General features: G+C 36.5%; 1 protein-coding gene across 1 annotated transcript in view; it reads left to right on the top strand.

The window, feature by feature from the left end:
* Nipped-A (Transcription-associated protein Nipped-A) overlaps nucleotides 1–27,083 on the top strand; it is a 132,535-nt gene that overhangs the window by 91,991 nt on the left and 13,461 nt on the right. Inside the window, exons 52-61 of the mRNA XM_071598887.1 lie at nucleotides 755–1,009; nucleotides 5,285–5,467; nucleotides 8,499–8,595; nucleotides 11,986–12,194; nucleotides 13,064–13,408; nucleotides 14,990–15,259; nucleotides 16,662–16,836; nucleotides 19,737–19,968; nucleotides 20,420–20,513; nucleotides 23,200–23,415. Of these exons, the coding sequence (XP_071454988.1) occupies nucleotides 755–1,009; nucleotides 5,285–5,467; nucleotides 8,499–8,595; nucleotides 11,986–12,194; nucleotides 13,064–13,408; nucleotides 14,990–15,259; nucleotides 16,662–16,836; nucleotides 19,737–19,968; nucleotides 20,420–20,513; nucleotides 23,200–23,415 (2,076 nt within the window). The remainder of the gene's footprint in view (nucleotides 1–754; nucleotides 1,010–5,284; nucleotides 5,468–8,498; nucleotides 8,596–11,985; nucleotides 12,195–13,063; nucleotides 13,409–14,989; nucleotides 15,260–16,661; nucleotides 16,837–19,736; nucleotides 19,969–20,419; nucleotides 20,514–23,199; nucleotides 23,416–27,083) is intronic.

Genomic DNA, 27,083 nt, shown 5'->3' with positions numbered 1-27,083 from the left:
TGATCCTATGTGATTGCAGTTGAGTGCAGTTGAACTTTTTTTGGCCATTATTTTTCAATGTATATTTCTTCACCCAAAGTAATTCTTTTTCCATTGCACTAACCTCTATCACAAAAATTAAATGCCCCAAGCTAGAGGTTGTTCTAATAGTGAATAATATCCTAAGTATCAATTTACTTTTATATAAATCCAGAATTCATACATGTTAATAATATATGAATGTATTTAAGCACATGTTGATTTATTTACTTGTTTGTACCATTTTTAGATAATGCACAGTTCGGTGCTTATTTTACTTAATCAATAATAGTCCTGTTTTTACTCACCCCAATGCAAAATTCAATATACAAGCCACTTCTGGTCTGGTCATAAAGTAGAGAGAATACTATTTAGGGTTAAATGTTGTTTTAATGACAGTTTGTTATGTGCAATGAAACAACCAGTAATGATTTTGTTTGTCAGGCAGTGCATTGTTCAGTGATTGATCTGTTTCAATATTCTCCAATGGTGACTCATCTTTTCTTTTCGGTTAAAACATTATTATTTAAATTTGATAAAGTAACGGTTCCTAGTTTGGTGTATTGAGTATCTTGATTATAGTACTTTGAAAGTTTATATCAGAATTGTATTGAGTAACCAGAAAAATCTGTAGTGTCTCACCAGAAATATATAATATGCATGTATTATGAATTCTTGACATGCTTTCCCCTTTTAGTCTAAAAAAATTAAACTTGGTGTAATTCTTTCATTGCAGATAATGGAGTTGCAGGAGGCCCTTCAAATACACCAGGGATTATTGCATGGTCGAAATTCCTCGCTGCACGATATGAAGGCTATTGTGAAAACATGGAGGAATCGTTTGCCAGTGATTGCGGACGATCTTTCCCATTGGAGTGATATCTTTACATGGAGACAGCATCACTATCAATTCATAGCATCCCACTATGATACCCATCAAACTGACACCACTAGTAACCATAGCATGCTGGGAGTTCATGCATCGGCACAGGTATCCTTAACTTTACCATCAGTGATTTAATGTATATTTGCAGAGAGCAGTAGTAAACTTGAACAATCATCAGTATGATTTATGTTGTTTGAATTTATAGAGCTGCTCTAATTTTAGCATTTCTATTCTAGTCCACCCTAGTAGTTTTATTTAAATTTATAACCTTAGCAATAAAATCTAAATTTTGGAAATAGCCTGTGCAGTGGAACCCCGTCTTTACAATATTAATTTATTCCACAGGGCCAGTTGCATTATGAATGTTCTGCAAAGTGAGCCCAATAACCCATTTATTTCATTCCAGTTGGCCTGATAGATGTATTTTTTTATGTAAATGGGATTTATTATTGTTGATTTGGTTACAGAGTTCAGAGAGAAATAATGAAGGTGTGAAATTGAAACCTTTCCAATCGATGCTTAACGACTCAATATGATTGTATGAGCACATCTCAACTTTTTTGTGGGTGGGCAAGATCTCCAGTTTCCCTGCTACCACGCTGCCGGCCCTCTTTCTCCAAGTGCATGGCCCAAAACTTCTTTTTTTTTAGTCAATTCACTTTTTCCATCTGCCGCACCTAAAATCACTTCTTCAGCTAACTGTCATTCACAACCACTTTTCCCATCCATTAAAAAATCCATAAGTTTCTTTTTGATCTAAATTTGAAACTTTCTATGGTGACTCTCCAATGATTCATATGGAACATCACATATTTTATCCTAGTTCTCACACTTAATAAATATGCAGAGTCCAACATTTGATTAATATTTTTAATAAAGCAACTACCATCAGTCGTTGCCCACTCACAGCTGCCTTGTAGAAGAGTTAGAAGACTGAAAATTTACATGTATATAAGTGTGTTTTTTGTCATTTCTCTTTGTTCCTGTCATTTTTCCAATCCTAAAGTCATCATTTGTATCACACGTACGTATGTGTGTAGTACATGAGTAGTATAGTATTGTGTGTGTGGATGTGTACAGATTCTTCTTCTGCTGCTGCTGCTGCTGAAGGGGTCACTCCAGGCTTTGAAATGTCCACAAATCTGTGAGTTTTCTAATACTTTGGGCATATCTTTTTGACCAAACTGATTTTTGTGGCCTCATGGCCAGAGTGCTTCTTATAAGTGTGTGTGTGTGTGTTTGTGTATTCACACAGCACCATATGTAATCCCTCCACTTCCGTCCGAACCCTCTCCTTTCCACCACTCTCTCTTCCCGCCTTGAGATCGGTACTATTTATTCTTCTAAAGAAGAGAGGCTGGGTTGTCAAAGCACCAAGGAATAGAACGGTTTCAGGCTTAACTTTGGTGGAATTCCTTCATGATGAGGGTCGATAAAGAAACTTTGCACTTCCGCATAAAGATTTAATACTTATTATCATCATCAGGTGACATGCATGAAAATTTTTCAATGCATACAACATGGCTTCTAGAGGGGATGAAGGTAGGAGAAGGAGGAGGAAGGGAGAGGGGCTAAGGTTCCTCACTTAATGAGGAACACAATGTGTTTTCCGATGTTCTTTCAAAGAACAGTGGAGGGATACGCTGTGTTCTTCATATGTTGAACATAAACTTCCACAAAGTTGAGCCTGAAACCATGGAATACATGCCCCCTCCCTCCGCTAGCCCACAAATAGGTTGCTGCATCAGTACTCAACTTACCCCCTCTCCCTCAACCCCCTACCCTCTTGGAGCCAGACTCTATATGAGTTGAAAAATTTTCATGCATGTCACCTGATGATGATGATGGGCGGCATCGAAACCATGGTCGTGTGAAGTATTAAATCTTTATGTGGAAGTGCAAAGTTTCTTTATCTACCCTCGCCAAGAAATGTGTTGTCTCCGGCGTAATTTTTTGGAATTTACATGGCATATTGAAATGAAAGAAAATTATTGACTTCGTAATTCCACATTCTTAAAAGTCAATAATGTCATCTCATTTAAATCAAGAAATTTATTATTTTTTGTGTTCAATGCTTAATGTTGTCTTTTTTTATACAGTGTGTGTGTGTGTGTGAGCGTGTGCATGTTTGCGCAGGTGTTTGTGTGTGCGTAAACATGCACTTATAAATTCAGGCTGACGGGTAAAATGTAATACATCTCTGTATCCTTCATTTGTGTTTCTGCTTTAATAGTGTCTCTAATATGTGATGTTTGTTTTCGTTGCTCAATGTTTCCTTCAAGAGAGAGTGGGTGTGTGTATATGTATATATATATTTAGAGGCCTCTTTTGCTGAAGAAGATGCAGTCACCTTCTTCTGAAGAAGGTGACTGCACCACTTCATGATAATTTCAATGCTCATGGGGTTTCTTTTATGTGATCAATGTGTTTGTGTATGCCACCAGACTTATCTCTTTTTGAATTTTTCCATGAACACACACAACCTAATACGCGCACCCAAATACATACAAAAACCATTAACATAGTTATCAACCTAAAGATCAGTTGATAGGTGTGGGTAGACAACTCGCAAACTGTCTACCATCTTTAACTCCATTAGTTTCTTGCCTCTGTTTATTGTACAATTCTTTTTACTTTTTCCTTCTTATATCTATGTTTCTATGTTTCCATTTCCTTCTTTCATTTATCCTTCTGATCATCTCATTTGTAATCCATGGTTTCCTGTTTCCTTTTTGTGTTTACAGTTCCCATAGTGTCATTTATAGCTTTGAATATCCCTTTTCTGATGTTCACATATTTGTTCTTTTTTTACCAATCTCCGTTTTCTCGCTCATAATTTATTCTGGGACTTTTAGATACTCTTTTATCCTCCCAGTTAATGCCTTTACTTTCATTTTACTCAAGCATATTCCCTGTTTTATCCTCTTGAAATTTACATCATCATTTATCACCACTAAATTTTTATCCGCTCTTGGGAAATTTTGAATCATTCATGCTGTGTCAAAATCTGTTCACAACCAATACATAGTCTAACTGAGATCTTTGTGAATCCCTGAGTATTTTTCATTTGTACATACTTTTACTAAATGTGTTTAGATCAAATGGTCATTATAAAAGAACTCTATCTCCGTCAAGACTCTTTTGCTTTCTCCCCACAGTTATTCCTTGTTGTCATTCCAAAGTACTTGGGAAATAAGAAGAAGAATTGCACTGCAGGCAAAGATGCTTTCACATGGAGGGGGGAATTGATGATAGGGATGTTGAGTAAGGATATTAAGAAAAGGATTGTTTATACTTAAGGTTGGATCATTTTTTTTATGGTGTGTAAATATGGTCATTGAAGTGAGATGATATATGCTGATTGGAGGCTTTGGAAATGTGGGTATGGAGAAGGATGGAGAAGGTGAAGGAGGCTGATTGAAAAGCAAATGAGGAAGTCCTTGGTATGATGGAGGAGGAGAGAAAGATTGCTGCGAGAAATTCAGTGGAGGCAGGGAAGAGTGATGCAGCGCAGTTTGACTAGCAATTGAATGTTGAATAGAAGGGAGAATGTTATGAAAGTGAGGAAGGGGTAGGAATGGCATGGGCTTGTTAGGTGGTATGAAGGAAGTATGTGGAATTGAATTGGTGCTTATTTTAGTGTTGGATGTCAGGTTTTATTTTGTTAGGAGAGAGGGATATGTATCTTGCACCATTATATGGTGGCATGTATCCAAAGCTACCTTAAACTGTAGAATAACAAAAATAATGGTACATAGACATATGTTTTGTGTGTGTTAGAAGGTTGCTGTGCCTTCGAAAATTCTAATTCTCATTTCAGTTTTTCTCTTTTTTCTCTGTGCTTTATGTTGTTTTGTAAATACACTGTGGCATAATACAAGGGGGTTTTTCATTGTATGGCATAATTGTTTGCAGTTATTGAATCCAGGAAAAATTATATTGGAGCACTCAAATCCTGCCAAGATGCAAAATTTCAGGATGTGCAATTGCAATTCAAGTATTCAGTTGTAATGTGAGCTATGAGTTTCATCACCAAGCACATGGTAATGTGGTGATAGAAACACTAGCATCCTATATTATGTGCCATTTCCAAGGATATGTAATATTCATTGTAATAATCATAGAAAAAGTAATTACGTATATTACATATTCTCGGAGCACCTTGTCCAGTGGGTTTATTGCACTCTGAACCAATTGTAAAGCTAGGGTCCACTGTATTCAATTAATGATTTTCTAATTTTACAAACTTTTTTTGCCTTATTACTGAATATATATATATATATATATTGTTAAGAACCTCAATTCTCCACTAATTTGACTTTTTCTTACCAGGTTGTAGAGAAGCTGAATTATCCACCTCATATGACTTTTTCTTACCAGGCTATCATTCACTTCGGAAAGGTTGCAAGGAAGCATAATTTAACAGGAGTGTGCTTAGATTCATTGTCAAGAATATACACTATCCCTAGTGTGCCAATTGTCGACTGTTTTCAGAAGATTCGACAGCAAGTGAAGTGCTATTTGCAAATGGCACAAGTAACCGGGAAAAATGAACTCCAAGAGGTATACTTTACACTTTAACTTTAATTCCAACCAAATAGTTTAGAAATGTCAAGTCAGAATTTATTCTTTATTCTAATCAATTTTGATCCAAAGCAAATCAAATTTAGGTTTTTTGTAGTGCAGCATAATGAAATTACATCTAATTGTGACAAGAGGTGTGTGTCGAGTCAATTTTATTGGCTATGGCATGGTATTAGAAATGTATAGGCAGGTGTCAATTGCTTAAATGCTGATGGTAGCATGATTTTGACATCAGATAATTACTGTATCCTAGGCTATCAAAAATGGTGGAATTCCTATGGTAAAAATATAGAAAAATGTCAAATCTAATTCAATTCTTAATTTTATTCCAATCCGAATTAAAAGTTAAAAATTCTATAATGTCCTTAGTTTGACATTCTCTGATTAGACTGTGAATCTCAATTCTTTTATTTAAAACATCTGAAAATAAATGCCAGGGTGATAACATGCAAAACTTAGTATTCCAAATACGTGGAAGTAAATAGTTGTTGGGTGCCATCCAAAACCTCCATTTAAATAGGTAGAATTCACTCACATTAAATGAAGAAAGTGAGTAATTTATAAAAGGCGAAAATAATGCGCAATCAATTTGCCAAGCAAATCAAATGGGAAGCAGTAATTTTTATCGGGATTAAAATTCGAGGAAATATGGGATTAGTCAAATTGTTTCTAATCCGTAAGATTGAAACTTGGAGATCAGAATAGTGCGGGAGCTAATGTACAGGCTTCCTACTGAGAGGGCCCGGGCTCAAGTCCTGGAGACAGCAAGTATTTGTTCCTATCCCTCCTTGAGGTGCTTTGTGGAGAGCGCATTGAGGGAGTACGATGTCTGTGGGATGGGACGTTGCACTGTGGAACCTTTGGCACCTTTCAGCAAGAGTAGGCTGATGCCAACGCAAGGTTTCTCTCCACCCTTCCTTTCCCATTCATCCTTAATGGTGCAGATGACCTTAGCTGTCGGTCACCTCCCATGAAAACTGCAGCAAGGACTGAAATTTACTAAAATTTACGTACCAAAATATCAAACTTCTAGGTACTCAAAATTTATGGAAACTGAGGCATATGGTAATATCGTAATTTAAATAGATGTTTGTGTGTGGCCAATTTCATATTTTTTGTCTATGTAAAAATGCCATGTTATAATAAGAGCACGGATTGTATGTCACGTTAAAATGAGAGCGTAAATTAATGGAATTTCATATGAATAATACCAGTAATCAGCCCCCTTTTTATTTCGATTCAGCATTTTTTGGCCCAAAATTTGGCTGCCAGTCATACCTTAAATAGTTGGATCAACTTTTCTATCCACAAATGGAATGTTTTACTGATAGAAATAATGTAGGGATCGGGATTGGTGCGGTGGCTATCGTACTGGCTTCCCACCCAGAAGGCCCGGGTTCAAATCCCGGCGGTGTTGAATATTTTTCAGTGGTATCTCGATCCCTACTTGAGGTGCTTTGTGGAGGGCACTTTGAGTGAGTATGCCATCCATCGCATGGGACGTTAAGCTGCGGACCCCTTGGCGTCTTTCGTAGAGAGTAGGCTAATGCCGACGCTGGGTTTCTCTCCACCCTTCATCCTTTCCTGTCCATCCCCAATGGCGCAAATGACCTCAGCTGTCGGACGCCTCCCCTAAATACTTCTATTACGAGGAATAATGTTGTCACTTAAAGCTTAAATTATGTAGAATATGCACTCGTAAATTAAAAGGAAAGAAAACCTGAAGCTCTCATACAAGCATTTTTGTAGTTTAGGAAGAAAAAATGTCTTTCTGACAGCATTTAGTCAACAAATATTAAAACTAAATGGCATAACGCCATTACTTATTACATTGAGCCTGAAGTCTCATAAATTGAAAATATGTATTCAGATAATTAGCTGAAGAATAGAAGTAAAGGATAAGAAGAAAGCCTCATAAAAAACAACTCTGATTCAGGAAAAAAATGAGCTAGAGAGGCAATACTATGAGGGTAGAGGCCAAACAAATGATACATGTAAACAGGAGTTAATATGTGCGCTAAGCTAGATGAATGCCTCTCAGAAAATTAGTTTGGATTCTGGAAAAACCGATGAGAGACAGAGAAATAATCAGCTTGAAGGTACTGGCCAAATAAATGATACGTGGAAACAATCCATTATGTGGGGTATTCATGGACTTGGAGAAGGCCTTCGACAAGTTTCAAAATGAAAAGATGTTCAAGATACTCTAAACATTTGGAATGGACTGCAGCCATTGAAGAATAATTCTTCATCTCTACAGGAATCAGGTAACAACCATGCCAATGAAAAATTGAAGGAAAATAGAAGACAAAATATACAAAGGAGTTAGCCTAGGGTGCAACCTCTCATCTGTGCTACTCTACGTATATTCAACAAATGTTTAGAGGAAGCAATGAAAGAAGCACAAGCTCAGGAGTTTCCATTATGCCTCTGTCTTTGGTATTTGCATTTCATGCCACTGCTGATGAAATTGCTGAAGGCAGCATGGTGCACACCTCTAATTGTGAATATAGCATGTGTAAATTGGTATTTATACCATTAGTAATGAGTCTGTGTAATAAGTATGCATGTAGAATATGCCATGCACATCCTGATCTCCTGAAAAATAGTTTTTGACGAAAGTAATAGTAATTATGGATGTCAGCATACCTTGGTAAGGGGATGAAAAATGTTGGCTCATGATAGTGGAATATTTTTTAAAGATACCTTTTAATTGCTTCAAATTATTAATTATAAATGTTTTCAAATTTCAATTTCATGATCTAATCCAATGGTAAAATTGTAAATGTAATGTTTTATCTGAAATATGTTCTGAAATGGCTTTTTGTGCATAATGAAAGAAATCCCCCGAAATTAATATTTCTCGTTTGCATTTTAATTTTGAAAGTATAATTAATTCTTACTTATGCTATCAAAGGCAAAGAAAGGAAATGTGAATCATAGTTTGAACATTCAGTATTAACCTAATATAATATATTTTTAATATAAACTGTTTTGTGTTATTAACCAGGGCTTGGAGGTGATAGAATCCACAAATTTGAAATATTTTACCAAAGAAATGACAGCTGAATTTTATGCATTGAAAGGAATGCTGTTAGCACAAATAGGTAAGTAGACTACGCTTTGATTTTCATTAACTAGTATGATTATGGCTATATGTATATACATGTACGTATAGTCATTGTATGAAGTAATTTTTAGATGCCTCTTCAAAAATTGAGGGATGCCACTCATTTTCTTTTGTGAAACTGTACTTCTCACATATGACTCAGTTGCTATTTATGGCTGGAAATTTCTTTCTGGCTTATACTCTTCTATTTACTTTCAAAAATTTGCGATTCTCCATTTCCTGCTAAATGCATTCATACTTAGAACATTTTAGGCCCATAAGTATACCTGACCGAATGGACAAGGCACCATTATAATCATCTAATGACAATTGTGGGGTTTTTGAGAAACGTTTGATGACATAATGTCCACGATCAAATTGTTATGCAGTGTCCATTGAATGATGGCCAAGAGGAAATTAGAGAATGTGCCTTCCTATTATGTACGGTTTTTTGAAAAGAGCAAATGAAACAAAAAGCGATTTAAGCCTTTCAGAAAGTAAATTTGAGCTTATTAGTAGTAGCACTGGTTTGTACAAGGTCTGCCTAAAAACAGTCCAATCATTGGCTTGGAAAAATATGTTACTAATATGACGTGATTGAGACCCTAATCCTCTTCAGAACATGCCCTCATTAGTGCCTCCTCGCGCACTTAGTCCACCGCCAAAGAGACTTCCGAAAGACTTCTTTTGGATTGGTGTTCATCTCCATCACCTCTTGCATTATCTCTTCCCCACTCTCAAAATGGGATCGTTTTGGATTGGTGCCTTCAATTTTGGAAGTAGCCAAAAGGAGCCATGGCTGGAGAGGAGTGACGTTGGTGAACGACTGGAATTCCGTGTTTCGCCAAAAATATCTGGATAAGGTGCGATGAATGAGCTGGAGCATTGTCATGATGCCACTGCCAGTTTTTTGCCATCTAGTGGTCTGGTATTTTGCACCAAATTGCATTACGGAGTTGGTCGAGAACGTTTTGTTAGTACTCTTTTGTCGCGTTGTTCTTCTGGTGCATATTTGTAATGCACAGTTCAACGGGTCTCAAAAAAAAACAGCATCACCATGATTTTACTCTGTGCCTGGTGCACTTTTTTTTGCCTCGACAACTTGGGATGTTTCTAATGTGAGTCAAAATTTGATGCATTATCTTTGCTCAACTTGTTAAGTCATCTTGGGAGAAATCGATGAGCCGTGAACATAAATGGCAGCTCAGTCGCCAGCAGGGAGTGACTGGCTCAGTCAAAGGCAACGAAATAATTCAAGCATGCACGTTTAGCTGTCTCCTTCCAGCGTGGAGAGTGGGGCCACCATGGAAAATTCAAGGTTGGATGCTATTTCTGACAGGCCTCTAAGGAAGTTGTGATTAAGAACCGTCTAACTCTGTGATTTGGGACAACTATCTTCCCAATGAGATAACCATGTGCGTATAAAAAATCTATAAACGCAGTAATCTGCCGAAAGGTCGGTTTGGTGGGTGATGGTAGAGTTCATCCAATATTAAAGCCTTTATTTTCTGGTGTCAGAAGTAATTTGTGTACCACTTCCTTAAAAAATGTACTCCTCGACAATTCTTTCAACTTTTTTTTTGTGATGATTTCAGGAATGTGTAACCAGAGATAAATAGATATATGTGATGAAAAGCTTAAAGGTTGCTCTATATTTAGGTGTAGGTTCAAATACAAGAGTTAGGTTGTGGCACAATGATGGTGAAAAACAGTTCAGAATTTGTTCCTTTAATTTTGTAATGAGTAATATAAGAAAGCCATGACTGAGGTTCTGTTGTACCATGGTCTATTTTCTTCTGACACCTATTTTTCTAGGAACTTTTGTTACTACACACCCTGGCTGAATCAGGTGAGTCGGGAGGAAGCAATAAAGGTACAATGAGGAAGACCACGGGCACTCATTGGCAAGCAGTGATCAATTTCAATCTCGAGACAGTTTTTATGATTCACTGAGGAATGCATTTACGGCAGCTCTCTATTTGTTACTCAATTAATGCGTGGTGGCCAAGGTGTGAATTTTAGACTGTGACTGTATGCTAATTTTCTAGTAAATACTGTGACCATGCACAGGAAGGACTGAAAGGAGGAACAGAAAATTAGAGCAGTTGCATGTTGTTAATCTTTTTTGTTGAGTACTAACAAAACATTTATTGAATTAAAGCAATGATTCCTAGATCTGATGCATAGTTTTTGTTCAGGTTTAAAAAAAATAAGCAGAGTATCAACAAATATACATAGCTGTGCTACATTTCTGCAACTTAAATTAGAAATTCAAATCAAAATAATAGTAGCTGATTTATGCTTTCAGTTGTTAATTTTATTTCCATTAGTTAATAATGCTCTAATACATTGATCAGGTTAAAATGTGGGAGTAGTTTGTGTGGTGGCAAAAGGAGCTGGATCTAATTATAATTGGCATCACTTGATTTTTGAAGAATCCCTTGGATATGTTTGTTTATTATAATGTTATGGAGTGGATTTGGCAGTTATGTATTTCTTCATGTAAAATAGGAGGAGGCATTGAAAAAACACGTTCGCCTGAACAAAAGGCTGCACTGAATATTGGTCAATTTGGGATATTAAACTGTCATTTTTAGGAAAAACTTAAGACTCCTAGCACTAGCAAGAAATATATGTCAAGAGTTTGCCATGAAGAATTGAAACCATTTGTGTTTTTTCACAAATGTTACATGTTCAATGCTACATTTCATGAGACTGCTATGATTTTTTGTGTGCAAAATTAGCACATTAAAAATGGCAAAACAATCATCATTATCACAGCAGAAGAATATGTAAATATGAGTGTTATTGTGATTATGAAGAGGAGGTGGTGATGACGCTTGGTGTTTTTTTAGGGAAACTCCTGTCACCAAGAACCATCCTAGCCAGGTGAATTGATGCTTTCCTGTCATAGTGATGGCAATCCAAGGACACCACAAATGTTGTGTTTTTTTAGGAAGCAAGGGTCAATTATAATGATTGATAACCCCCTCCCTCACACTTTCATTGTAAAATATTACAATTTGGGGATATGGAATAATTCAATGTTTTTAGTCATTATGAAAGTGTCGCTCAAATGCACGTACGTTGGTGTGGAATGAGGAGTTGCACATGGCACTGATGTTCTGTGGCTTGTTTGCAGGGATTTGTTTCCTTAGGGCTCCAAGTATGATGGGCTGTAATTATTGACTATTTACAAGTGGAAAAAATATCTTATATTCAGCCCACTGCAGTACATATTTTTGGATTGCATTTCATTAAAATACACACCATTTCAGATCACATTTTTCATCACATGACCAAAACATAAATGTATTAGTATTGTTTCGAATGTGAAATAACTATTTGTAAGTCTATTGCTTAATATGTTTTCTTATTTTTTATTCAGGCCGATCAGAGGAAGCCAACAAAGCATTCTCTGGTGCAGTTCAAATGCATGATACACTTGTGAAAGCATGGGCATTGTGGGGAGATTACTTGGAGGGTATTTTTACACGAGATGCCAGGCAGCTCAACTTAGGGGTCTCAGCCATCACTTGCTTTCTTCATGCATGTCGTCATCAGAATGAATCAAAGTCAAGGAAGTATCTGGCCAAAGTAAGTGAAAATATTGGGATTAATTTATTTGTATATGTTTATTCCCTTTTTTTGTTGATATCACAATGCACTTTAAGTGTTGTTATATCATGCCTATGATGGACTTGAAAAATCCAAGAGAACAAACAGGTAATAACATGAAGCCTACAACGTAAGCACATAATAATATTGATGCCCTTAATATCCGTAAAGTATGTATATCTTGGAAGAAAGATCCGTTGCTAGGCCACATTCACCTGAGTATTTTGATTGGAGGATCCCTTTGCATTTACCCTTTAAGGAGTGACTCGTAATCTACCTCACAAAACTGTGAGTCACTCCAATGTCATTTTTCTTTTTTTCTGGATTACAGCTATTACCGCAATTGGTACTGCACCATGTGTAAATTCCATTTATACTTCTTAATGCATAAAGCTCTCTTTTCCACCAAAAGACTTGGTGAAATTTGACATTTTCATGGGGAATGTCACGATTGCTTATCATCATGAATAATTTAAATTTCTACCTTTATACATACTTAAAGAATTAAAAAAAATAATAAAATAATATTTTCATCATTCATGATTTTAACATTATTTTTGTTGAAATAACTGACAAGAAGCTAAATAAATTTCATGTAACATGCATGTTGAAATTCTTTGCCGTGTTTTATTTCCACAAAGAATTGAGACATGGTTAATAATCAGATTTTGAAAGCTTTGGTGGCAAATCGTCCCATTATTTTTTAATGATACCCAAAATTCATGATATAATATCTTGGAACGAATGATTCTGATCATTCTTTACTTAGTTCCTCTTTAATTTTTTAATTCCTTTGATTTGGAAGTATTTTCTTGAAGTCCCTCTTGATGATATTCTCTATTTAACAGGTTCTTTGGCTTTTAACGTATGATGATGAAAAATGCGTACTAACAGAAGCTGTTGACAAATGGTCTGTTGGTGTTCCACCCGCTGCTTGGCTTCCATGGGTACCTCAGCTTCTCACATGCCTAGTTCGAGCCGAAGGCCGCTTAGTTCTCAATTTACTGTCTTCAGTTGGGCGAGTGTTCCCTCAAGCAGTGTACTTTCCCATAAGAACTCTCTATCTCACTCTGAAAATTGAGCAACGGGAGCGATACAAGAGTGCCGAGTTGGCAGCGGCAAAGCAGGCAGCAGCAGCCGCGGCTGCCGCAGCCGCCACATCTGCCACTGGTCCAGCTTCTACCCCCACCAAGGTAAATGATTACAGTCCCAAACTCTTAATTCTACACTTTATCGAAATGTATCAATGTGAGAATATTTTGGATGGTCTCAAATCTCGCATGATGGATAGACAAAACCTTGGTTTAGTCATGCCATGAGTAACTAATCCACCCATTAGGAGCAGTCATCATTTTTAAGATAATATTTTTTTTTTTACTTTTTATGTAACCATGAAATTTCGTAGCTAAATTGATCCATTATACATTAGTTGATGTTGATCTAATTAATATTTCGTTGCATCAATTAATTGAGTGTTCAACAGTTAGTTGCCTTATAATTTGCCATTTGACAATGCATGGAATAAAAAGTGGATTCCTTTTTGGTTGTTAATTCTACCACAGGATTTGTTCACTGTGACTATGTAAACTTTTCTTTGGTAGTTCCTTTAGTGCTTCCGGTCAATAGGCTGTCTTAAGCATGCGAGTCTTCATTTGAAGTTATGAACATCATTGGTGTTCCGCTGTGGGCAAAGGTGATTTGTTATTACAAACAAAGGATGGACAATCAACAATTGAAGCGTGAAAGCTGTGAATCAGCCATGAATTTATAGTACTGAAAAAAATATGAATTAGCTCACATTTAGTGTTTATAATTGTACTTTTTCCTATGTCTTTGTCTAATTAGATGGAGAATACTTCTGCTTTGTCTGTTTGTTGTAGGAGGTTATTAAAAGGGTGGGCATAAAACCCCAAAAAATAAAGCCTCAGTGCAGGAAGATTATCATGCAAACATTCTTTTGAATCTACTGTATGTGACCCCTGCCATCTGGTCCAAGATTCACCCTCTTGTTTTAGCTGGCATGAAGCCCCCCGCTAGGGGAGGAGGTGACCCTTGAGTGTGAGTTCTCTGGTCACAGCAAGGTTTTTATTTTGGTGGCAGGGGATGATGGGGTCTGAGTGGGGCGGCCAGAGTTGCATGAGCTTTGGGGGATCTGTGCATTGAAGACCTTACCTGATGCAGACAACTGCCCCTCAAGTTTGCTGCACCTCTTGCGCTAATCCCAGTGGCCTCTTTAGTCTTCAGCATGAGATGAGGTTCCAAATGTGTGGCCCTTTGATGAGTGAAGAGACCATGGGAGGGAAGTGAACCGTGCTATGCCAGAGAATCCTCTTCCAGCATCTAAAATACCCCATTCTCAGGCATTGGGGAAGAATGTGTTCAGTATATGCAGGAGCTCTTGTCTCTTGTAATTCTGTGCACTAAGCGTGGAAAACCAGCATATCTGTTAATTATATCAAAAATAAAAATTTTTGGAAGTAAAGGAATGAGGTGACATTTTGTGATGTCATTTTTTGATCATTTGACATGTGTGTTTTTCCATTGAGGAGGGCAAATGCCTACAGACAAGCATTGATTTAGTGGCAAGGTTGAGGTTAGGCAGGAGAGAAAGTGTTTTTCCTTGTGAATATGAGGCTAAGGAAACTCCAGTTAGTATAAAAATGTTCAGATTAGGAGTGTCCAGAAATTGCCATTGGTCCAAAAATGAACCTTTGCTAGACTTTCAATTCAAGTAAACTGACAGAATGATTGTTTTCCTTTTTATAATCATCCAGCCAAATGCCACCAGTGAAACTGGACAGCAGACTGGTGAGGGCACAGACAATGCTACCATGGCACAGAGCCCATCAGTTGGTGCCAGCAATAACCCCTCTTCGGGGGTGCCAATTCAAACACAGCCAACTCAATCTCAACCAAGGATAGTTGGAGGAGAGACGGGCCCCATCCGTGCCACGCCCCCCATGTGGAGGTGCTCTCGGATAATGCACATGCAGAGGGACATCCATCCTACCGTCCTTTCTTCGTTGGAGGGCATTGTTGACCAGGTTTGTGTTTTTTTTTTGAAAAAATAGGATCTATTTGTTGTATTATGTGACATATTTAATAAAATGTGTTGATGTTACTCTTCCCATGTAGGAATATTTTTGAGCAAGACACCCCATTTATATCTTGCAAACTTTGTGATGGCTTCACCAAGGGTCATCAGTTGAATTTTTTTTCATAATTAGAAAATATTAGGTCGTGAAGGCTTTTTGAAATGTGTATAGTTAGGGGCATAGCCACCGACCTTATGGGCAATGTCTTTAGGGAACCCCATTTATATATTTAATTGAAATGATTTTTTGGCTATTAGATCATCGTAAAAAACTAAATGGTGATACAGGGAAAGGAACTGGAGCTGTTTCCCTGAAAGTATTTGTATATTTTATTTATTCAATATTTTACTTTATTGTGGCCAGATAGACTTTATATAGTTCCTTCTTCCACCTAACCGCTGAACATAAGGCATAGATTGAAGGCAATTAAAAACACACAAACGGTAAGTGGAGGAAACCCACCTAAATGGGAATTGAACTCACGACCTCTTGGTTGGCAGGCGTTACCCCTGCTACTGCCAGAGCGGGTATCTTATAGCTTATATTAAAATTAATCTTCAGGTTGACCTCTGTGGATAATTACATAGACATAGTCAACACAACTGGTAGCTTTCAATTTCACTTCACATTAATCATCTCACAGAACTTCTGGTCATCCAAATTCTACATATTATTTGAAATAAGCTAAATTTTCCATGCATTTTAAATTTTGATATTTTACATTTTTTCCTTTTTTCATGAAGAAATATAGTAAAAAGATAGGTTTTTCTCATTTTTGTATGCTATAATTCTTACTTGAATGGCTGGATGCAATAAGTTTAGCCGAAAATAATCAAAAATATTTAAAAATTGCCACCTAGTAAACCCATTTTCCTTGAAATAAATTGATGAGTTATTTGCTATGCACTTTCAAAATAATTCATTAATTTTGGTATGCAATTTTGCAAAAATGAAGAGCACTATAGTTTAAGAAGTCATGGTAAACAAAACTGCCACATTTAAAAAAATCAGCTGCTTTGGTCAATTTTACTTGTCATTGTGTCTAAATGTGTTTGAAGTAGCCATTTCAAAAGGGGAGGACTGAAATATTAGGAGGAGAGTATCTTAAGGTCTGTTGCATACATATAGTTTGAATTTAATAAATGCTGAATTATGTCTTAGGCTTATTTAAAAGACTGCAATAAACATTGTGTATTTAAATGGCGTCATTCTTGTAAAGCAACATTAATTATGCTCAATTTCTAATATTTGGATCAACTAATCATTTAACTCTGCTGTCATGTCAAGTGCATAAAAAATCTTCCCCTGAAAATAAAGATTTTTTAAATCTTGTGAATATTTTCTTTGACAGATGGTATGGTTCCGTGAAAATTGGTATGAGGAAGTTCTTCGCCAGTTGCGTCAAGGGCTTGCTAAGTGCCATGCCATCGCTTTTGAGAACCGAGGTGCAGTCACTGAAGCAACCATTACACCACACACTCTGAACTTTGTGAAAAAGCTTGTGTCAACTTTTGGCATAGGAATAGGTAAGTGGAATTTGCTTAGATAAATTGGGTCCGACATAAATTACTTTTTTTTTAATATTATTCATTGTAGCCTCTGTTTGATGATAATATGTGAATCAATGTTCTCGTACATAAACTTTGAGCTTTAAAAACAGCTGTGGGATGAACACCAATGTGTTTGGCCTGCACAAAACGGAAGCACGTAACAATATTTCACTCTTGTTAATCTGTTGTTGCAATTGTGTGGGTGATTATAATGCTCTGCTGTACGCATCATGGTTATGTCCATACTTGAAAGAATATGCTGTAAAATCTCTAAATAATTAAGTCATTGAAACAAAAAATCTTAACGTTGCACAGAGTTTTGGATTGTAGGTATTTTAAAAGATTACATAATTCTAGGGGAAACCCAATCCCAATGTTTGAAGTGTACTTATCAGGCTCATATGACAAGATACTTGTTAATTGAAAGTGCAAGTTTAATTTTGAAAAATTCTCAATAAATACCATTTTGATTGTCTAAAATTTATGCCTACAAAATATTTGTTCAGTATTTATGTGGAATTTTCATATGTTGAATATACTGAGCTGTTTGCATGTTACATTATTAATAACTGATTCATAAATATTGGAACCCAATTAAATTATCTTTTTAAATGCAGAATAATAATAATAATTTTATTGGACATTAAACAAAATAGTTTTGCAATAGTCTTCGTCATAGAGATACATAGTTTAGAGATTATGGTTACATAAACACATATTTAGATACAATGGGTAAATATCAAAATTCTCAAAAAACATTTGGCTGACATCATTCCATTCTAAATATTGATTTGTGGTGGTGTAAACCATTTGAAATTTAGATGAAGTAACACTGAGAAATTAAGCCATTGTCAATGCAACAATTTCATAGTGTAAAAATCATTCGCCTTGACTGGGGTTCAAGCCCAGATTCCTCAAATTCTGGCTGTGTGCTTTAGCCAGTTAAGCTGTCAAGGCATCCTCTTTAGCTCTGAAATTGTGGGGGCTTGAAGGGAATCCCGGTTAAGGTGAATGAGTTTTACACGCTGAAATTTTTGCATTGAAATACATATTAGCGGATGACTCCGATAAAAGTTACTGTTGCGGCATCTCCTACAGTTTCTTGGAATAAGTCATTGTCAGTATCCAAATGCAATCATATCAAGGTTTCTTTCCCAATGTACCAAGTTTGTATTTTGTTATGTTGTTTCTTTCCCAATGTGTCACGTTTGTATTGCTTTATAGCCATAATGGATACAAACTTCTTATTAAAAATTAGCGTGCTATTTGAAGGCAAATATGAAATTCTTTCAGTAAACAAATACTACTGCAAGTGAAAACAGGAATTTTTACCAAGATTAGTGGCTTTTCAAATAAAAGCCCAAATCCCTGCTTAGTTTTGCTGCTGTTACAGTAGATATGTCATGCAATTGCTTCCTAAAAGTATTGCTAACAAAAATTAGTCCTAGGTTTTGAAGGTGTTTTAAATATCTTATGAGGATATCACCCCTAAGTAATCCAATGAAAGTGGCATTTTTCATTTTTGCACACCTTTTGTTGTGAAGGTGAAATTTTATTTTGTGGTCCATGTTTGGACTTATATACTTGAGTAGTATCATTGATGAAGAGATTTGTGGTTTGGAAGTTAGTCCATGTAATTAAATAATATTTAGTTTGGACCAGTTAGAGAAATCAATATAATTAGGGATCACGGTGAGAATTGTGAAATTTCAATTACCTCCTTGCAATAGTTTGTTAACCAGTGAAATCTAAACAATCAAAAACATCTCGATAAGATAAGGGTGCTAACAGTAACTTGGAGAAAAAGGAAGACAGTATCAATCATTCTTAGCCTTAGAAGAATTCAAGCCATCAAATTGTGAATCTTCACTGTGCCTCTGCCGAAAAAAACAGGGAAGATGCTGAATTCTGTGGTTTTCCCTCTGGGAGCATGTTTATAACTGTGGGATAGATAGCACATAATAATAATAATAATTTTTATTTGTCCAGAGACTGAATCATACAAAAATTGTGCACATAGTATAGGACACGTCAATATATACAATAATACACAATGTAAATACATATGCCTATTCTAAGTTTCATGTTCCATGAAATTCCTAATAGAATAGAACAAATTCCTTTGAAGAAAAGCTCTCAATTTCCTTTTAAATAGAAAAATGTTTGTGCTGGATTTCAGGTCCTCATTTAGCTTATTAAACATAAGGAGAGCCATAGATTTAGGGCCTAGTGCGGTGGTTCTAGTTCTTACGTAAGTTCGGTGCAGATCATTTTTAGACCTGGTCCCATAGTGGTGAATACCACAATTTGTGTCATACATTGAAAGGTTTACAAAGGTGTACACCAGTAATACGATAGCAAATACTATTGACTTACATGTGGAATGTCCATGAACTGGGTCTCAAAATTGGCACTTCAATATTGCTCAAAAAAATATTCACAAATCATCCAGCTTTCTTGATTGCATCGCCAATTGCTCTAACAAAAAAGGCCATCAAAGATTTACTTAGTAAATAACTGCACATGGGTAAGCATTAAATTGAGCATCTAGTTAGCCTATTGGTCAGAGCCTTGGCCTGCTAAATCATTAGTTCGGGGGTTTAAGACTCTCTAATGGACATTGTTTTCTTAATTTATTGTATAATAAGCAGGACTATGGTCCCTAGATAGATAAAAATTATTATTATTTCATTTTACTCTTTTAGGTTGAGGATAAAAACAATAAAGCGTGAATTTTTTAAGCATTGGAGTTGCTGTTATTACTAAAATTAAATTGTAGAACAGCCTGCACTAGGATTAATAGAATCTTTTATTGATCGGTTAGAAAATGGTCAATTTTGGGTGTAAGTACTGATTGAAAAATGTGTCTTTTCTAGAAAATATTAACAGCAGTGGCAGTGTGAGTACTACTTTTGGTAGTGCTGCTTCAGAAAGTTTGGCCCGGAGAGCTCAAGCAACTGTTCAAGATCCAGTGTTCCAAAGGATGAAGGGCCAGTTCTCTTCTGACTTTGATTTCACTCTTCCCAGTGCTGTAAAACTCCACAATCTTATTCATAAACTCAAGAAATGGATTAAAATCTTGGAAGCCAAGACAAAATTGCTTCCAAAGTGAGTTTAACAATTCATTTATTGATAAATGAATTGATAATTTTTAGTTTTTCCATAAATCATTGCTTATTTGTACACTTGAGTTGAGGAAATAATTGGCATTTTGTTTTATTTTTTGTTGAATAATGAGTACCAAGACACATAGCTGCCCAAGTAGTTGAACATGCACTATGCATCTCCAATGCAGTGACAGAGAAAGAACAATCGTAATAGAAAGAAATTTTAAAGTATTGATTAAAGTGTCGACTGCTTGCATGGTTTACTTTGAAATGGGGAAATATATTGTGAATGTATTTTAATTTGCAGTTTCCATTGTAAAAACTGACTTTCTTGGTGTATCTAAAGTAAATTTACATTGCGTAGTATAATTTTCTTGGGGTAAAACAATATTTAGAATTTTGTAACACCTGTTATTATATTTGTTTGCTTAACGTTTGTTTTCCCCATGCAGATCATTTTTGGTAGAAGAAAAGTGCCGTTTTCTCAGTAATTTCAGCCTTCAGACTGCAGAAGTTGAATTACCAGGAGAATTTCTCTTGCCTAAGGTAGGCATTTACTTGTTTTTTAAACTACCATTCACTTTTTTTTTTAAATATTAAGGATCATAATTTTACAACACACTATCACCATAAAGTTATGAACTCACAATTTTAAATATTGTGTCAAAAGAATGAACACGAGTATTTGTCCTCAAAGTGATTTCCTCCAAATACATGTCTGCTGTATGCGTTATAATGAAAAATGTGTACATGATTATTCCCTGTGAGTGTTAAACAAGGATGCTCTAAAATTTGACATACATGAACTCTACCCTCACTATTATGACAGTGGTGCTCCAGTAAAGGTACATTATGATGAAATCAAGGACCAAGTATTGCTACACTTTGAACACTCACGTAATATGATGTTAAGTGCTCTTAATGCCCTGCATTACAAAAACCCATTCTTTGTCTCTGTATACTTTCTCCCTCAGTTAATTATATCCGACAAACCTATCTTTTTCCACTTCTCCATTGCTGACCCAACCTTCTCTCTCTAGCAGTCTTCAAAATTCCACTCATTATACCATTTATTCCATTTAATATCCCTTCTTTGAATTTCCTACATTAACCTTCACTCCTCTACAATGCTGAGAACTTTGTTTGCCTTACTTCCCACCCATTCTCCACCATACCTACATCTCAAAGCCTCCAATGTACACTTATCATCTTACTTCAATTACCAGGTTTGATTGCCATACAAAACTATGCTCCATATGAAAGTTTTTACTTATCTTTGCATTACGTCTTTACTTAATGTTCTTGTCACTAGCTTCCTCTTATTAATATAATGGCTCCCCGCCTATTATATTTGTAATGTAATTCATCAGTGATGTCCTTACTACTGTACTCTAAATTAGTGGAGTATTCAACCTCTCCCAACTCATGTCTTCCAGCTTAAATGTTTTACTGAGCCATCGTATTTCTTGAGACCTCCATGCCTTCATTTTTTTTACAATTGATTCTCATTTCGTACCTGTCACACTGAGTTTGTGGTGTACTAAGCTGTGATTGCACTCCCTTGGCTAGCTGGCTGACTAAAGATTGATCATCCGAAGATCTAATTAGATGAGTTCCCCATCTACCTTCACTTTTGCCTGCAGCCTCCCTTACTGTTCCTCTGCATGTGCATTGAAAGTTCCACCCAAATTTATTTAATTTGTTAAGTTTTTAAACGAAAAATTAAAGGGTTAATATTTGTGTCAAATGTGATAGTCTTTTGTTAATCTTTTGAAGAATGTCATGATGGAGTCACTGTATACAAATTTGGAAATACCCTTTTTACTGATGTGTATTTATCACATTATCATGCAATGGGAAATGGCAAAATTGTTATATCACTTGAAATAATTGTTTTATTGGAATTTAATCAGATGTGTTCTGCAATTGCTGTCTCTGTAAACTGTTGTTCACCTTTTCTTTTTTCTTTCCTTTGACCTCAAAATATTTAATATTACTCTCCAATGTTATCTTCTCTCTTAGGCCTCCTATTAGCTGCATAATGATTTTTTTGATAAAATATGTGCATATATGTCTTATATTTGACATCATTTAGCTCCCATGTTAATCTAAAACTTTTGGAAATGTCATGCTATCGTTAAATTTTTCGGCCCTGGGTTTATTGAAATATATGTGTAGAATGTCAATTCCCAGGTTTCTATTAAATACATTTAAATGCCAGGGCCTACATTGTTTTTCCTGATTCCATGGTATTTTTTCATGGTAATAAACATTGAACAATATTACAATGCAATAATGTCATGTAAAAATCAAGTGCAAAAATTATTTGTCTTGACTGAGAATCGGACTTGGATCCCTCAATGTCTGGCCAAGTGCTTTAGCCAGTTAAGCTATCATTAAGCTATGTCCTATTGCACACTTAAATAATATTGGGTGCTTTACAGGAACAAGACGTTTTGATGAAATACTGTACATGCAATGTCACAAGCATTCTTAGTCTTGTTCCTTTAAAGCTCTCAAAATTTTGGAGTGTAAGAGGACGCCTCAATAGTTTTTACTGGCTACAGCACTCGGCCAGACATCAAGGGATCTGGGTTCGAATCCCAGTCAAGGCGAATGATTTTTACACTCTGAAATTGTTGCATTGAAATGCATATTAGCGGATGACTCCGTTAAAAGTTACTGTAGCGGCATCTCCCGCAGTTTCATGGTATTGAATAATATGCCTTATTACAATTGGCTAATCAATCTGTACAAACACTGGGTCAAAAGTAATCCCTGCCCTCACTTAGATTTTGGTCTAAAGTCTGCTTCAGTCTGTCTCTCTATCATTTCTGTGTTCATTGCGTTTGCTTTATATATCTGCCTTGCTCATTAAATATGTTTCTCCAAATGTCAGTTTCATCATTTAATGCATGTGCACACAGACATACTAAGCAGACTTTTTTCACACTGTACGACTTTGATATACATTATTATCACTGTTGAGTGTAATGACCACATCTCTGTTCCTCTGCTCTGCCTCTTAAAAATACTTTTCAGTCCCTTTGCCATAAATGTTCTTATAGAGTTTAAAAATGACGGTGTCAGGCCTTTTTCCACTGATGAAATAACTTACTATTTTGACATATTTTATGAATGCCGTAAGTCCTCGTAGTGTGTTAATAGTAGAAGTATGACTCAACCATCCATTTCTTGTTTCAGTAATTATGATATACTTTTTTATTTATAGCATTCCCATTACTATGTCCGCATTTCACGATTCATGCCTCGGGTGGAGATAGTCCAGAAGCACAATACTGCTGCTCGGAGACTGTATATTCGAGGCCACAATGGGAAGATATATCCATATCTCGTGGTAAATGACTCAGGGCTAGGAGATGCACGCCGTGAAGAACGAGTTTTGCAGCTCCTGCGGATGCTGAATCATTACCTCGGAAAGCAGAAAGTGAGTTCATAGCATCCATCCTATGCGTAGCAACTGTTATCCATGGATTCCGAAAAACTTAATGTGCCCATTATTTCATTTGCATCTTACATTTCTGTAGCTGTTGAAGCTTTCACTTTCCATTTTCCAATACAAATTTTTAAATCCTTTTTTATCCTCTTGAATTCGGCATTGCACTTTATAATCAGCAACTTGTGGTTTGGATTTACATCCACTCCCAAGAAACTGTGCAGATTCCTGATGTTGTTCCTAAATACATGGATAATTCAATAATTCCGTTGAAAATTTAAGAGATAGCACTTAAAAAAACCATGGCTATCAGTTTGTTGGTCGATTTTACTGCCTTGTCCTACTTTGGAGCCGGATTGCCTTTTGGAAACCAACTTTTTTGGCTGTTCCTCGTCTCTGGAGGGTTGCAGTGTATCCATGTTTCATCCACAGTTATGTATCATCTCAGGAGTTTAGAACTCAAGATCGCGACAGTCAAGTATCGGGCCAGCCTCACTGAATCAATGACGCAATTGGATAAATTCTCAACTTAAAGAGCAAATGCGGCACCCATCTTGCCGAGATTTTTTCCATGCCCAATTTTTAGTGCAAAATTGTAAACATTGTATGTCGTGATGTGCCTGTAGCCTCAACCATTTAGTTGACTTTGATTCCTTGATCACTCAAAATCGTGTTTTGAATTTCGTCAATCATTTTGGAGGAAGTCACGTGCACTTGACATCCCGAACAATGTTTATCATTGGTGGACGTTTAAACTCATTAACCCACCTGTAAACACTCTCAAACCTAGTAGCAGATGGGCCATGAACTTCATTGAAATGGATTTTGATCTCTTTTGATGTTAAGCCTTTTAAATAGAAGTAATTAATCACCAGATGAAACTAATTTTTTTTTTCATTTTTCTTTAAGTAATCAAAAGTTTGTTTAATGAATAACATCATCAGGTCAAATACTGATGTAATACATCGAAACCCAGTCGTAAATACAAAAAAATTTTATCAAGTGGAGAAGTGCTTCGATCAGTTATTCATTATGTTTGACTTCCTCCACATCACGTCCGAAGCTACTCAAAAGTTTGTTTCTTCAGTCATCTATGAAAATGAAACCACACGATAGATATACAGTGGAACCTTGCTTAATAAGCTTCTTGGATGGGGAGTAATTTGCATAATGAGAAAAAATACATGTATTGTGTCCAAGAATAACTCGCATAGCAAGCAAAATTTTGCATATTAGTGACGAAGAGAGGGAGATTCCTGGAGACATTGCACAGGCTGTTCACATTTGTGTTTAGCACAAGTTCCACTAGCTTTGTAATGCTGCTAGTGATCACAAATTTGTCCAAACTTGTGCTTAGATGTGTCATTTGTGAATTTTCATGTGCAGTTTTGTAATATTTAATGAAGAGTTTCCAAATTTTTCCTTTAGAGAAATCCACAAGGAGACACAGTCAAAATAGAACAGACAAATGCTTCTCATATGGATAAATGAAAAACAATTGCAAAGTGACTATATTAACAAGAGCATCATTTGTGAGAAGGCAAAAGTGAGTTTTGCTGTCTTGCTAAGAAAACGCCAGGGTCATCTCTGGATGAAAAAGAAGCATTTAAGGGAAGCGGTGGGTGGTTCAAGAAGTTTAAGAGAGAACTGGCGTTTGCAGCATTGCGAGTCGTGGTGGAGCAGCGAGATCCAACTCAAAGGCAGCGGAGAACTTCATCGATGACTCCAAGAAGCCGGTAGATTCTGTGAATTACATACTGCAACGGGGTTTTAATTGTGACAATACGGGTCTCTTCTGACGAAAGATACGGAAGCATACCTTTAAAACAGCAGAGGAGAGTGCATTGTCAGGCCGCAAGCCAATGAAAGACTGTCTCACGCTGTTATTTTGTGTCAATGCAAGTGGAGATTTGAAATTAAGCCTGTTATTGTTTACCCATCCAAAACCCCTGGAGCCATCAAGAAGTTCAAATTCCTGAAGAGCAGGCAAAGTATGATTTGGAGGTCCAACAACAAGACTTGGGTGGCACATGGCCCTTCTGCTGACTGGATCAATGAAGTGTTTGGTCCTTGGGTGAAAAAGTATTTGCTTGATATGAATCTGCCACTCCATCGCTTACTTGCTATGGACAATGATCGTGCTCATCTTCCCGGCCCACAAGATTCCTCGGGGAATCCATCAGTATCCAGTTTCTTCCTCCCAACACCACTCCACTGTGGACCAGCAAGTTATTTCCATCTTATAGAAGTCCTACATGAAAGCACTTTTTGAGCATTGTTATGAGGTGACTGAAAGAACCAATCTCAATCTGAAAGAGTTTTGGAAACATCATTTCAGCATCGTTTACTGCCTGAAGATGGTTGAAAAGGAGTGGGAAGGGATTACCAAGAGAACTCTCACTTCTGCTTAGAACAAGCGCTGGCCTGAGAGCGTTGATGAAATTGACATGAAGAGATTTTAGACAGCAGATATATGGACTGTAGTCTACAAGATTCTGCCTTTGGCCAACTTCCTAGAAGAGGAGGTGGATAAGAAAGAAAACGATGGGCTTGTGGAGGAGTGTGCAGCCCAGAGCTGACTACCAAAGAGCTTGTGGGGCTGCATTGCATTTCACTGGAATAAGTTGTGGAGGAGAAATCTGTCTGAGGAGGTAACAGCAAAGCAACAATCATCTGGTGCAATAGGAGAAATGCTGAAATCATAGGAAACTGTTGCATTGTACATTAAGAAGCCCTTATGCGACAGTTGTTACGCATGCTACGAAGTTATATTATTATTATTACTTTGTATTTGCCCGGAGATCACAACACAAAAATACCAGGTGGGTGGTGTATGTACATGATATAAGGCAGGTCAAAAAGGAGCAAAGACACAGGCTCAGTTAAGATGCATAAGAAAAGAAATGATGCTCATAGTTACATAAATGTTTGGCACAAACCCATGAACATTGGCTGTAAAATGCACATACAATATCAAATTCAGAAAAATCATTGATCATTAACATGAATCAGACCATGACCATTGGTGGAAACTAAAAGTATGAATTTACAGGTTGGGAATATTGTTGAGATGTTCGTCAACCAAGTAGAACATATTGCGCTGTAGATATCTTTTTAATTTATGCCTGAATGCAGCAGTTCCCTTTGTATCCTTGATACTTTTGGGTAGTTTGTTATATAATCTGATGCCCATTTCATTGGGTCCTAATTTTAATGCTTTGGTTCTTATATTCCCATAATGGATGTTGTGCCTTCCTCTGGTGTAATGATGATGATAGGCAGAGTTAAGAGAATAGTTGCCAATGTTATTTTTTATATATAGAATTAAATACATAATGTAAATGCATGGGAGTGGTAGCAAATTTAATTCATGGGATGAAAGTGGTGAACTTTCAACCTTGTGATGGAGGTGTTTTCCCTTCGGTTCTCTGCACAGGGCCATTTTGTGGCCGAAACACGCGTTTTCGACACATTTCCTGGTTGCTCTTTACCTGTGTCCAGATTCTCCCAGAAGTCGGGCCCTTTTGAGTGTGTTTCTTGAGTGCTTGTGTGTGTGATTGGTCTGTGCCAGTCAAAACGTGTGTGCTTGAGAATATCCTGGAATCTGGAACGTGGTCTACTCTACAGCCTCGTGAAGGATTCCATCTCCATCTGAAATT

This window comes from Hetaerina americana, unplaced genomic scaffold (assembly GCF_022747635.1).
Source record: "Hetaerina americana unplaced genomic scaffold, ioHetAmer1.1.p SCAF_10, whole genome shotgun sequence".
Lineage (NCBI taxonomy): Eukaryota > Metazoa > Arthropoda > Insecta > Odonata > Calopterygidae > Hetaerina > Hetaerina americana.
Note: the sequence above shows the minus strand (reverse complement) of the source record. Positions and strands in the feature narration are given on the sequence as shown.